The 13535-nt window shown below is 33.6% G+C and overlaps 1 protein-coding gene across 1 annotated transcript; it reads left to right on the plus strand.

The window, feature by feature from the left end:
• Positions 1-1445: 1445 nt before the first annotated feature.
• Positions 1446-2368, plus strand: LOC126709088 (probable calcium-binding protein CML13). Its single transcript, XM_050409176.1, has one exon. The coding sequence runs from the start codon at positions 1594-1596 to the stop codon at positions 2035-2037; it is 444 nt and encodes a 147-aa protein (XP_050265133.1). The 5' UTR covers positions 1446-1593; the 3' UTR covers positions 2038-2368.
• Positions 2369-13535: the final 11167 nt, after the last annotated feature.

The following is a 13535-nucleotide window of genomic DNA, read 5'->3' on the forward strand; positions in this document are numbered from 1 at the left end:
AAGAAAGGGAAGAATACAGATAAAGCATCCATCACATCCGCATTCAATGCTCTGAACCCACTTAGCTGGCTACATTAATAAGGAAATGACCCCTAGATAGTGTCATCACAGCTCACAGTCTGGTGTAAAAACTTTCTAGTAAGACTCTGATGGGACAAGTATCAAAAGAAATGAACCCTAGCCCTACAAATGGAAGGTCAAGATACAATCTGGGTGACTATACAAGATAGAGAGGCCTATGTGAAGAGGGGATGAAACATTTGAAGAAAGAGAAAAAGAAAGTAACACCATTGTAATCTAAGAACAAGTGTAAATCTGTATCTCGGACCAATCCAAAGGAACATAATTTAAGCAATCCGAGACTATTGTTAATCAATTTCCTTGTCTCATACTCATTCCTAGCTCTTATCCTCTCATTTCAAGTTTAGCCCACTTAAACGAGGGTAACAAAGGTTGATTGGCATCCCATCTCTATAAATTAATTGTGTGAGGTAAAAAGTTAGTCTATCCTATTTTTGCCTATATATATAATGAATTAGGTAAATTTATAATTGTAAATAAAAAAATATAGATATAAAAATAAATTGATATTTACATTCTATTTCATTAGGGCATTAAAAAAGTCGAGGTTTTCCAAGTATTGAATGTTCAAGCTCAGCTCAACAATAAAAGTAAAATGTTTAAACTCAACTCAACAACAAAAGCAAAATGTTTAAGCTCGACTCAAGCTTGACCCAAGCCTACATACAACATTCTCGTCAAAAATTCTAAAAGTTTGAGTTCGGTTTGACACAGCTTAATTCATTAGTGAAACTGAGCACAAACTCATTACCAATCTTAAACTCAAGCTAAATATCAAGTTCTTAAGCTAGAGATATAACCTAGATACATTATCAAGTCAATTTCAAACATATTATAAACTCCATTTAATTTGAATGAGTTGTCCTAACTCCCAATTAATTGAAAGATTAATAAGATATAATTTTATTTTTTGAATCCATATAAAGATTATTACCAAATCCATATACCATCTTATGCTCGACTTGTTTTTATTTATTTTTATTAAGTCTTATTTTTGTGAGCGTGTTTATATAATCCTAAAACTAAAACTCAAGTTTGACTTTTTTTTTTTTTTTTTTTTTTTTTTGCGCGCAACAAATAAGAGTATTTAGACATTTTCAAGTATCAAACTATTTTTTTTGACATGTGCAGTCTTCTTGTTCCACACACACCGGGTATCCAGCCTAAATCTAAGTTTGTTTTGTTTATAAACAAACATAAACGAGTTTTATTTTTTATCAAACTGAACTCACAGTTTGTTGTTTCTCAAAAAAAAAAAAAAAAAAAGTCACAGTTTGTTTCATTTTTCACAAGCAAAAAATAAAATAAAAAGAAGAAAAGAAAATCACAATGGCGGAAACGACACCGTCTTTGAATAAACAAAAGCGGCCCCAAGTGTCCGTTTCCAAAGGCAGAGACACAAAAGCAACAGAAAACGTGCTCCGCTACCAACATATTTCCATCTCGGACAGCGAGCGAGCCAGAGAGAGAGACAAACTCACAAACTCGAAAACAGACCCGACCCGGAAAACAATGGGCAAGGATCTGAGCGATGACCAAGTTTCATCAATGAAAGAAGCTTTCACGCTCTTCGACACCGACGGAGACGGTCGGATCGCCCCGTCGGAGCTAGGAATCCTGATGAGATCTCTCGGAGGAAACCCGACCCAAGCCCAACTGAAATCGATCGTCGCCGGAGAGAACCTCACCGCCCCATTCGACTTCCCTCGGTTCCTGGACCTCATGGCCAAGCACATGAAGGCCGAGCCCTTCGATCGCCAGCTCCGCGATGCCTTCAAGGTCCTCGACAAGGACTCCACCGGCTACGTCTCCGTTTCGGAGCTCCGGCACATTCTCACCAGCATTGGGGAGAAGCTCGAGCCATCCGAGTTCGATGAGTGGATCCGGGAGGTCGAGGTCGGGTCGGATGGTAGGATCCGATACGAGGACTTTATCGCTAGGATGGTCGCCAAGTGACGACGTGGCTGTGTCGATTCGGGGTTTGTGTTTCTCGTTATGTTTGTTGATGTTTTGAAGTTAGGGTTTGTTTGGATATTCTGTTTTATTTTTATTTTGTGTGTGTGTGTGTGTGTTGGGAATTGTTGAAGTAATGCTAAATTGCTAATGTGTTTTTCTTTTTATTGAAGGGAATTTTGGGGGTTGTTGTGATGTTTATAATGTGTATGGTCTTCAGGGTAATTGGGATTTCGCTGGTTCTTATTCTGGAATTTTGTTTGGTTTAATTTTGTCGTATGACAATTGACAATGTTGTGTGCTTTGATGAATTCAGTAATTGTGTTTATGATGAGATTTGGGGACCTGTTTTTTTTTTTTTTTTTTTTTTTTTTGGTTGGGTATCTTTGTTTTGACGAATTCATAGGACCATGGGCAGCTCTTTTCTTTGTTTCTCCTCAAATTTTCAAAAAAAAAAAAAATTGTGATTATGAGAAATATATCAGTTGTGTGATAATTTGAAGTCATGCTTTTTAATAAGTCTCCTTATAATTTGTATAAAATATGCCGTGGGATTAACTGTCCTCTCTCTTTTTATGATTGGTTTTGATCTTGAATACAACTGAGATAGTTAGATCACAAGTGAAGACTCTGTTCTTTGTTAACCTGATGAAAATTCTTTGAGGAGAGAGGCAAAATGTTTAATACTTTAGATATGCTACAATGTTGGGTGTGGGATGCTTCTTGTGCAACAAGTGGTGATTAATGAATGGAACTTCTACACGCTGAAAGTAACATGCATGCATATTGGATGAACTAGAGATTGTAGTAGCAATGAGCTATAACTCAACTGGTTCTTCCTCCTCCTATAATAATGGGATGGAGGGTGAGGTCATGGATTCAAAATCCATTGGGTGTGCAACTTACCAATTAGAAAAATGAACTAGAGATGAAAGTGATTGGCTTAATCTCTTCAGCTTTCAAGCTTCCTTTGCCTTATGCATAACCCACATCTAAAAGAAAAATTTATCTGTTTGATGCAAAAAAGAAACAATGTTGGCTACCTGTGTGTAGAAGTTGTTGCATTTGGAATAACAGGGTAGTTTTGTATGTGAAAAAAAGTGTGAAGGGAAGAAAATAATTTGTTATGCATTTATAATCCAGCAACATTTATAAGACTTACCATCATGAATATAAAGTTTTATTGATTCTCTTTCCAGATCTGAGGATATTCCCTTTTCCATTTGTTTCCCTTTCCAGAAGCTAAGAACCATCCTATGTTGCTACTTATGTATTGGGTATTGACAGAATTGTAATAGATGCATCTTTTTAGGTAGGAGTGAACTTTTCTTGGTCTGCATGGTGGTTAGGGTCATCTTGATTTGAGGCGTTTCTACTAGGATGGGAAGCAAAGGCTTCTTGAGAGGTGTGCTTATTAAGCATCTTCAGAATTTGAGAGGTATCTTAAGCATCTTCAAATTTTATTAGCTAGTTGTACATATTCATTGACTAGGAGCTGTCAGTAACTTGTGAAGCAGAGCCTCCTTGAGAGGCGTCTTAAGCATCTTCAGAATTTGAGAGGTATCTTAAGCATCTTCAAATTTTATGAGCTAGTTATACATATTCATTGACTAGAAGCTGTCGAAACTTGTGTTTAAGTTGAAATTTCAAAAATTGTAAAATTCTCTAATCAAGTAATATGATCTACAATATTGATAACCATTAGACTACGAAACAAGCTGGCTTCTTTTGCAAGTAAGGAAGGTTGGATGAAGCTTCCCACCCCCCAATATCCATATGTGTCTATGAGTGGTGATGGATATTCTCCTTCGGCCATGGAATTTTAGTCCTGAATGGGGACCAAGTACATTGTTTCATTTTGATTGTCTGATTGCATATGTAGACTCGCATAATCTCTTGGTGTTACACATTCTAAAAAAATAATTATAAATTGTTCAGTGATATCCATGGATAGATCAAACACAATCTATTGGGCAATGGTAGACCTTAGTAATACACTACGGATCTGTTTGGGATTTGCTTATTTTGTTGAAATTGAAATTTTTTTATGAAAGTATTGTAGATAAATGTAAAAATTAACTAAAATAGTATAATGAGACTCATAAATAGTACAAAAAAGTACAGTGGGATTCATGAATAATAGTAAAAATAAGCTAATTAATAAAATAAGTTGGTAAAATTAATCATGCTAAACGTACACTAAATTTGACTTGTTAGAATTAGTTATGTTGCCTGATCTGTAGATTTGTCCTACATTTCATGATGGTTTTGCTTTGAGGATTTTCATGGAAAGGTTCAATGGTTTAAACTTTAATCCGTGAACTGTCGTTGAAAGATCAAACCCGTCCTTGATACAGTAAAATTGAAGATGAAGTGAAAGAAATGGTTGTAGTCCACAAATCTTATTTAGCTTAGTAAAAGGAACAATTACGCATCCTGGCTTTAACAAAGCGATCCCAATTATGGATTAATGGCATGCATATAGCATATGAGTAATCCAGAAACAGTTCACTAGACTTTGATGTGGACATTGAATAAATGTGGATATTTCATATTTGCGGGCGCACTCTTTAAATAGGGAATTTTGGAAAAAGACGGGTGTTGAGCATTAGCATCAGTGCTTACAAAAAAAAAAAGAAAAAAAAGCTATTTTGACACATTAAAAAGTTAATTTATCTATTTTAATACACCATTTTATTATACACTCTACATCACATCTTCTATTCTTTTACTACTTTATTTAAATATTCATTTTTTATTATTTTTAATTCTTTTCTTATTAATAGAAGAGAGAGAAAGTAATAAGATAATACCTAAATTTTTATCACATTTAGTCTTGCCTTTCTAAAAATAAAACATCATTATAGCATGTGCCAATGTTTTTTTTGATATTTGGCACATCTCATGAGGTATGGTTTTGGTTTTTGGTGCTTGGTGTTTAGCATTTCTGATGCCAATGCTCCAAGTAATGAGCAACAACAAATGTACTCAAGATTGTGAGAATGAAGCTTGTACTTGTAAAATTAAACGTCACAGATGGTAAAATAGGTCAAATGCTCCAGCGTCACGAATAGTAAAGTAGGTTATCATTATTTGGGGAAAATGTACCCAAGCATTGATGGTTCATGGTTATAAAAAACACAGCTGTTTGAATTCAATGGAGCTTATTGTTTTTTTTTTTTTTTTTCCCTCTTGATAATTCATTGTTGGAAGAAGTGAGATTTGAACATTGGACATCTTTGTTGAAAAGATCAGGAAGTACTAATTGATTTACAAAACACTTGATTTAGGAAGAAAAATGGGAACAATAGAAAATTTTTACTACTTATTTCATAATTTAGAAATAATGACCCATGGAATTCAAGTAATAGCTTAGTGGTAATAATATCCTTTATAGTGTTTTACATTTGTAATTTGAATCTCACCTCTACTTCTCTCACTATTTTACCTATATATATATAGTCATTCTTGAAATATGATTCTTCACTACATATAGTCAATCTTGAAATATGGTTTTGTTTTATTGTTAAGTTGCTTAGCTAGCTGGTTCTTTTTAGTTGTGCTTTGGTTGTTTTGGTTTGCTGGCCCTGCGCCTATAGGTTAGGCCCTTTGGGTCCGTTTTCCTGTTTGTCTGTCCTGTTGTATGCCAATTTCGTGAAGCAATGAAATCTCTGTTCCCTTTCAAAAAAAAAAAAAAAAAAAAAGGTTTTGTTGGAAATACCATATCATTTATTTTCATCCTTATTTCATATCTTGGAAATCATACATCCATTTAATATCCCCATGCTTTGAGAGGTGTTCTAAGCACTATATATAGTTAGTTGACTAGACTAAGAGATCAGATTATAAGAGTGATTATTTCAGAATTATTTGTGTTATATTTTGTATCTTTTTAGGTAGTTTGTTAAGTGGTGAGTGTGTTCAACCTTTTATCCTTGGTAATTTCTTTGAGTGGTGAAATTTTTTGTATCCCACTGGTTTTTTTCCCTTGGTGGTGAGCTTGTTGTATTAGTGTGTGAGTTCTATTTCTTGTCTTTTCTTCCACCCTTTTTTGGTATCAAATTGGTATTAGAGCAAGTCTTTCTTGTGGATTTATCCAAGTTATCTTTGTTATTCCAAAATACTCTATTCATCTACAATTGTGAGGTCAATGGATTGTTGTATTCAAAACATATTTGAATGTGGTGAGAAATAGTCTAAAGAATACGTTACCATGGATTGTAATTCTCCACAAATCTATGACAAGTACCCTGATGAGGAATATGAATTGTGCAAACAAGTTTTGGAAGATGATGATGAGTCTTTCTTTGGTCAAATACAAAAAGCTGTTGATTTTACAAAAGAAAGATTCATTGTTTTAACATTATCACTTGAGGAGCAAAATCCTTATGTTGATTTTCTTGGGGTTGAAAAATATTTATTTCCTAACGATAAACTTGATATTGATGTTGTCCCATTAATGGAGATGAATGGTCTTTGTCTTGAAAAGATAAGTGAAGAATTGAAAGGGAAACGAAATCTAGGATCAATGGATGAATATACTGATTTGTTTGTGACATTGGCTTCATGTAATGTACTATAGAAAAACAAGTTACAAATCAAAATTCGTTTAGCAAGGTTTATCACTAGTAAAAAAAGATTGGTAAGAAGCATGCCAGTTCCACATGTATTGTTGAAAATAAAGGGATGGAAATGAATGATTGGGCATCCAATAGATCGAGGCACATATGCTAAACTCAAGCCTAATGCTAATTTGCTTGACCACTATGGAGTTTCAACAACTTTCAATATAGCTAACCCCTCTCTGTTCCATGGTGAAGATAGCAACTAGACTTGCAAGCGAGTCTTTTCCAACTGGGGGAGTTTCACATGGGAGTGTCCAATAAAGAGCCAATAGACTTAACAATCCTTGTTGTCTTACAAGCCCAATTAGAGGAATCTTATGGTTTAGACATGGAGGCCCATACCAATTTTATTGTCCATAGTTTGTGCTGCTAGTCAAAGGCCTTTAAGATTGGTCCTACAACATTTATTTGGTCAATCTTGTTCGTTTTAATGCATTTAATTAGTCAATCTTGAAATATGGTTTTGTGGGATATACTGTATCATTTTTTTTTTTTTTTGGGGTCAAAAGGATAATATATTAAAAAAACTACAGAACAAATAGGTTCTTAAGACACTGCCTGGTTAGGTACAATCCATTAAAATCAAAATCCAAAAAACTAGGTAAGTCCACGACGGATTGTCAAAAACTAGAAAATCTGCTTCTTGAAGACCTCCCATTCTAGCCAATCTATCCGGCTTCACAATAGCAATGTCTAAATCCGCTTATTTTTCATGTCTTGGAAATTATATAGTCATTTAATTCCCCCATGCTTAATGGGATGTTCTAAGCACTATATATAGCTAGTTAGCTAGATTGAGATATTAGATTATTAGAGTGATTATTATTCAAAATTGTACTAGCTAGATTGAGATATAAGTTTATTAGAGTGATTATTATTCAAAATTATTTGTGTTATATTATGCATCTCTTTGGGTAGTCTTTTGAGTGGTGAGTGAGTTCAGCCTTGTATTCTTGGTAATTTCCTTTGATGGGGGGGGGGGGGGGGGGGGGGGGTGGATAATATTAAGTGGGCAAGAGGGTTTCCAATTTCAGTCGAATTTGGTGGTCATGGTATTGACTGACTTTGGGCCCAAACAGGGGGCCTCTTTAAAACCTTCTCCTATTTGGAAACAGAATATATATTATGTCATTGGAATTGGAAGGACAGTGGTCTTTTAACTTTGTATATATAATACTTAGTTGTAGTAGCAATGCTTTGTTCATAAAAAAAAGAAAGGGTAACAGTGCGTTATACATTAGGTTTGAGCCCGATGGCTAATTTTTCAAATTCTCATGAAGATACAAGAATTGAGATTGGGAAGCCAATAATTTCGTACCAGGACTTCATTAACTTTGGGGCAGCTTCTACTGCATGTCGGTCGGTGACAGCTATAGAGAACTTTGGTCGATATTGCCAACTTCCGTGCACTACAAAAAAATGGGGCTATCCCAGGGTTTTCAAAACCGTTGGGATAGCCCCAGAAAGCGTTGGGATAGAGTCAAAATTCTTAACCTAGCGTTTTTTTTCCCAGTGCTTCAAACCACCGCATAATGACAGTCGATATAGGGTCGTCGGACCTGTACCAGCGCTTTTCAAAAGAGCTAGGATACATCCCAACATTTTTCAGACCCTGTTTCAGCGTTTTTACTTATGTCAGGACAGCTTTTACGGAAATATGAATATAACCTATACCGGCGCTTTCAAAAGGAAAGCGCTAGCATAGGTCTTGAATGAATATAATTTAAAAGACCAGTACTAGCGCTTTTGAAAGCGCTGGCATAGGCAGAACCTATTCCAACGTTCTCAAAAGAGCTAGTATAGGTCTTGAATGAATATAATTTAAAAGGGCATAGGTTGTACCTATTCCAATGTTCTCAAAAGCGCTAGTAGAGGTCTTGAATGAAAATAATTTAAAAGGCCTACGCCAGAGCTTTCAATAGCGCCAAAATAGGTCCTTTTCCAAAAAAAAAAAAAAATTAGCACCTGTAATGTACCTACAATACATATTTTCCAATACCTATTTTATAGCAACTGTAATGAACCACAATACATATTTTCCAATAGCAAATACAAAACCACATTAAACCAAGAAACTAAATATATTTAATTACACCATATCAATACTTACATTCCAAATGTCTAGAATTTTATACACAAAATAATACATCCCAAGTGTCTAGAATGTTATGAACAAAATAATACATTCTAAACAACTATGAACAATGTCCTACACAAAAGAATACATTCTAATTATATAGAATGTTATAATAAAGTTTCCAACTATGATGTGTATATATATGTGTATATATATATATATATATCAAAGTTTGAAACTTTATTATAAACATAGTTGTCAGTATCGTACGATACGCGATACGTATCGTACGATACGTATTGTATCATTTGTAAAAAATTCTGTATCGTATCAGCGTATCGTAAGTGCTCATGAATCGTACGATTCAATGTGTGTATCATATGAATCGTATCGTATCGTAAAATCGTACGTATCGTATGATACATAGACAGATGCTTTAAAATAAGATTTTTTGTTAAAATTTGTACTTCTATTTGAATCTAACAAGTTGTTAGACTTATTTTTAACACACAATTATTAGTTTACTTAATTTTGCCTACTAAAATAACATATTTATAAATTTTTTCCCCTCTCTCCTACAATTGGACTACACAGTACATACTTATCTTTCACTTTAATATTTTTTTTTTTTTATCATTATTGTTACAAGTCCAAGAAACTAGAATGCCAAAAAAAAAAAAAAAACTATAAAAAATTATTAAAATAAAAAGAACAAGAAGAGATAGTAAATGTTAATGACGAATGACAATAAAGAAAATTTTAATAAAGAAATAAATTTGCAAAATTATAAACATGATGATAGTGTTGGTGTAGATGGGGTTGACTAGGTAATTTGATGAATATGATAAAGATAAATTATTATTTTTGGGTCATTTGTAATATATTATCACTTTTGAATTTAAGTAATTTGAATGTGTATGTTATGAACAAATGCTAGTTTAATTTATTTAGTTAGCTTGTTAAATATTATTACATAAGTGATGAATAAATTAGTTATTAGTTAAATATATTCAAAATTTATAATGAATATACCATTTATATATGTATATTTATAATTTTTTTATGAATTTTATTAAGTGGTTGTGTATCTTACGATACACGATACGATACGATACACGATACAAAAAATTTAAAAATCGATTCACGATACGATTCACGTTTTGACAACTATGATTATAAATATTAAAATGTCATAGTAACTACTCCAAAATAGGTGCCCAAAGTATCGCCTACTATGTATCATCAAATGATAAGCGCTGAGCACCGGGAGACTGGATATCCACTGCAGAATCACCATCACCATCTTACAAATTAAAAAACACACAATGAATTAGTGTACTAAACAACAGAGTTAGTAGCTAAATGACACAATATCACTAATATGCTATACTCATACAATGTAGTACTATTCTTTTAACAAACAATGACTAGTTGATATGAACAGGTGATTTCTCCAATATAACATAAGCAAATATGATAGCTCAGAAGTCTCCCATTTGAATGGACAAGGTTCCAAAGCTTGTTTTCTTGGAAGTGGTGTACTTCTATTAAAAATAACATTTTGAAGGTCTTCTTCTTTTATCTTTCTTTTAATCAAAAAGATCTTATCCTCTGTTTAGGCATATTCAATGTGTTGGAATTCAATGCTATTAATTAAAGTAAAAATAATAATTTGCAAAAGAACAGGCAAACATACCCTCTCACATGTTCTTATTATTATTTTGGGTAAACACTTATTTCTCATGTTATAAAGTACAGTCCACAGCTAGTGATGGTTTCTGCAAATGTACCTAAATAGTTGAAATGATTTCATTGACGAACTCAAGTCAATAGCAAAAAGAAGTATAGAGGAAAGGCATTCCATCCTAATCCTTTTCCAATTACTAGAGCAACTACATGTATACTCTACTGAGATATGATATAATTCCCATAATTTTTTATTAAAACCCCATGAATGCACACAGATTTAATCAAAGATGATCTTCTTTATTTAAATTAAATTTGAAAACTAAACCAAGATTCTAGACCATTGCCTTCAAGTTTGTAAAACCATGTATAATCAAACTTACATGATATATGAGCCTTATAAATCTATCTCTATTTTGTAATTTCAAATGGTTTGAAAATCAAGCTTAATGAAATCACTTTCCAAAAATATTTCAATTTAAGTAGGATTTAACAACTGTCATAAAATCTTCTATCCACAAAGCACTAATAGTGAGCCTTTACTGCTTGAATTGCCAATATAGTCTTTCTGGACTTGAAAAAAACTAAGTATTCCTCTCCCCTTCAGGAGCACTAATGGGGCAGTCGGTGAAGATAAAGCAGGATCAGCATCCATACCCAACTATACATAATAGATCTAAAATTGAAAGAGCGGAATTGGCAAACTTACAAAAGCCCTAAATTAAGATTTGATTCAACTTTGGCTTTACTTATACTCTTATATTAAGAACACTAACTATTTTTGAAAGCAGTGATATAGGGGGAAGATTTGAAAGACTACACAAGAGTACTACATCATAGAGACTTCATTACTCACCAATCATCTACAGTCACACACCCACAAAACCATCATATATTATCCAATAACCGATTAACTTCATATACTATTCATAACCCATTTTACAGCAAAATTCATCAGATCAAAACTCACCAATCACCTACACACACACACACACACACACACACACACACACACACACACACACACACAAAACATCATATACCAATAACCCATTAACTTCATAAATTATCCACAAACCATTTCAAAAAAAAATTTCATCTGATTATTTTGCATCACAGAAACTTCATGACAACTCACCAATCACCATACAAACATGAACAAAAATGTACATTTTCAGACCCAAATACCCACAAACAGTAACACATTTTATATTAGCTAGCAGTGTTATATAACTTATTAACCAGCGAGAAGGATAGAACTTCCATTGCCAATATATATCTTTGTTTAAGCCTAGTAATTTTCTAATTGCTGCACATATCTAGAGATTGCCAACTGTACTATATCTCATGGGTATAGTCTTCAATGAGTTGTTCAATAAGGTATTCCACTTGCATGGTACAGATTTTGGATTATTGAAGATGTTACTGTGTTTGAATGAAAGAAAAGCATGATGTTTTTCGTTATCTTGGGGCCACAATCTACATTACCATATTTGATAAACATGTACACACATGCATATATCTAATACATATGACACACAACATACTTTGCATTCAAACTTCTTGCCATAGATATACTGGGAAATGATGGGCACAGTTAGGTCAACATCCTCCGCATTAACCTCATTTCCATTTCATAACGAGTGTATTTCTCCTGCATTGCTTCTACTTGAGTAGACAACTCTATAACCCTTTGGTCGGTTGCAGTAGATGTTGGAGGTGGAGTACTGTCATCCATTAACCTTGACGATTATTAATATAATTTGTTACAAACTTACAATGTTCAATTCCACAGTGGCATTCACAGTAGTACAATCACGGCGAGAACACACCACTTCATACATCTCACCTCTCTCTAGTTGCCTGCCTTTCTTTTTTGCCTACAACATGGTGAGTACATTCGGCATTTTAAAGCAAGGGTGTCGATTCGATGGCTTCGAATCACATTTATTCCTACTTTAGAATGCAAAATAATATAAGCTTTGTTATTTTAAGCATGTTATTAATATATATAATATTGTTCTTACAATGCTATCCGCCGTTTGGGTCATGCTTCTGGATCCCAGCATATGCAGCTCCGTCTGCTTCCCACGCTACTCTTTGTTATCTTTCGACGGTTCCTACAAACATTTCAAGAAAGTCACTACTAATTACAATAACAAGCTAATATATTACTCTTGAGCATGGAACCTATAAAAGCAAAACATCTATACTACCATAACTATTACTACCTTAAAATCGTCAGAGAACCAGTACTCCACCAAGCCATGAAATTGAGTGTCATCAACCTCCGGCAGTGATAGTTGAAGTAAATCTTCCTTAGTTGTGCCCAGGTTGCAGTACTTCTCCTTCAACTTTGATTTGTGGCTTCTCCACAACTTCCCAATCCGTGAGAGTGCCCATTTCCTTTGCTTGGCAGGTGGGATGCGGTCTGTAGAAATTATCCATCGTGCCTACCATGTGTAAAGTTGAATTAACTTTAAAATGTCACATTTTTAACATAATAGCAAATTGATAGAAAGCTTTAAACAAATAATAAAGAGTGAAGAATTTGAAAGAGAGAGAATTTGATACCAAAATGGTGTACTACTTCATAATTTATAAGAATTTGAAAGTGTCAAGGAAGATACTTTAAAACTCTTTATAACATTTTATCCATAAATAAAATAAAATTTATGGATTGAGGAAGGAGAATGCATTATGACTTATGAGGCAGTATTTTAGAGGCATAAGTAACCTAAATAAGACTAATATAAATATACACCAGAAGAACAATGTGGGCTGGATAATATTTCTAGAGCAACCTAAGACAAGAAATGTTACTTCAAGGCACAGAAGTACTTTTAAACTTGTGTGGTAAAAATACAAACCAGGTTGAAGATGCTAATTCAAGGAAGCAGAGCCAATGCATGATCAATTCACAATATTGAAAACTGAAAGATTAACTTTAGATAGGGTAGAGTATAGACAAGATGAACCAATTAAAACAGCAAATCTTAAATCCAAATTGATTACAGGGTAATCAGAGATGCACACTCCTCTCAAAAAACATTTTACTATGATTTTGATCCATTTTTCGCTGATATATTTTATTATGTAATGATCTCCATGAG

Source organism: Quercus robur, chromosome 12 (genome assembly GCF_932294415.1).
Source record: "Quercus robur chromosome 12, dhQueRobu3.1, whole genome shotgun sequence".
NCBI lineage: Eukaryota > Viridiplantae > Streptophyta > Magnoliopsida > Fagales > Fagaceae > Quercus > Quercus robur.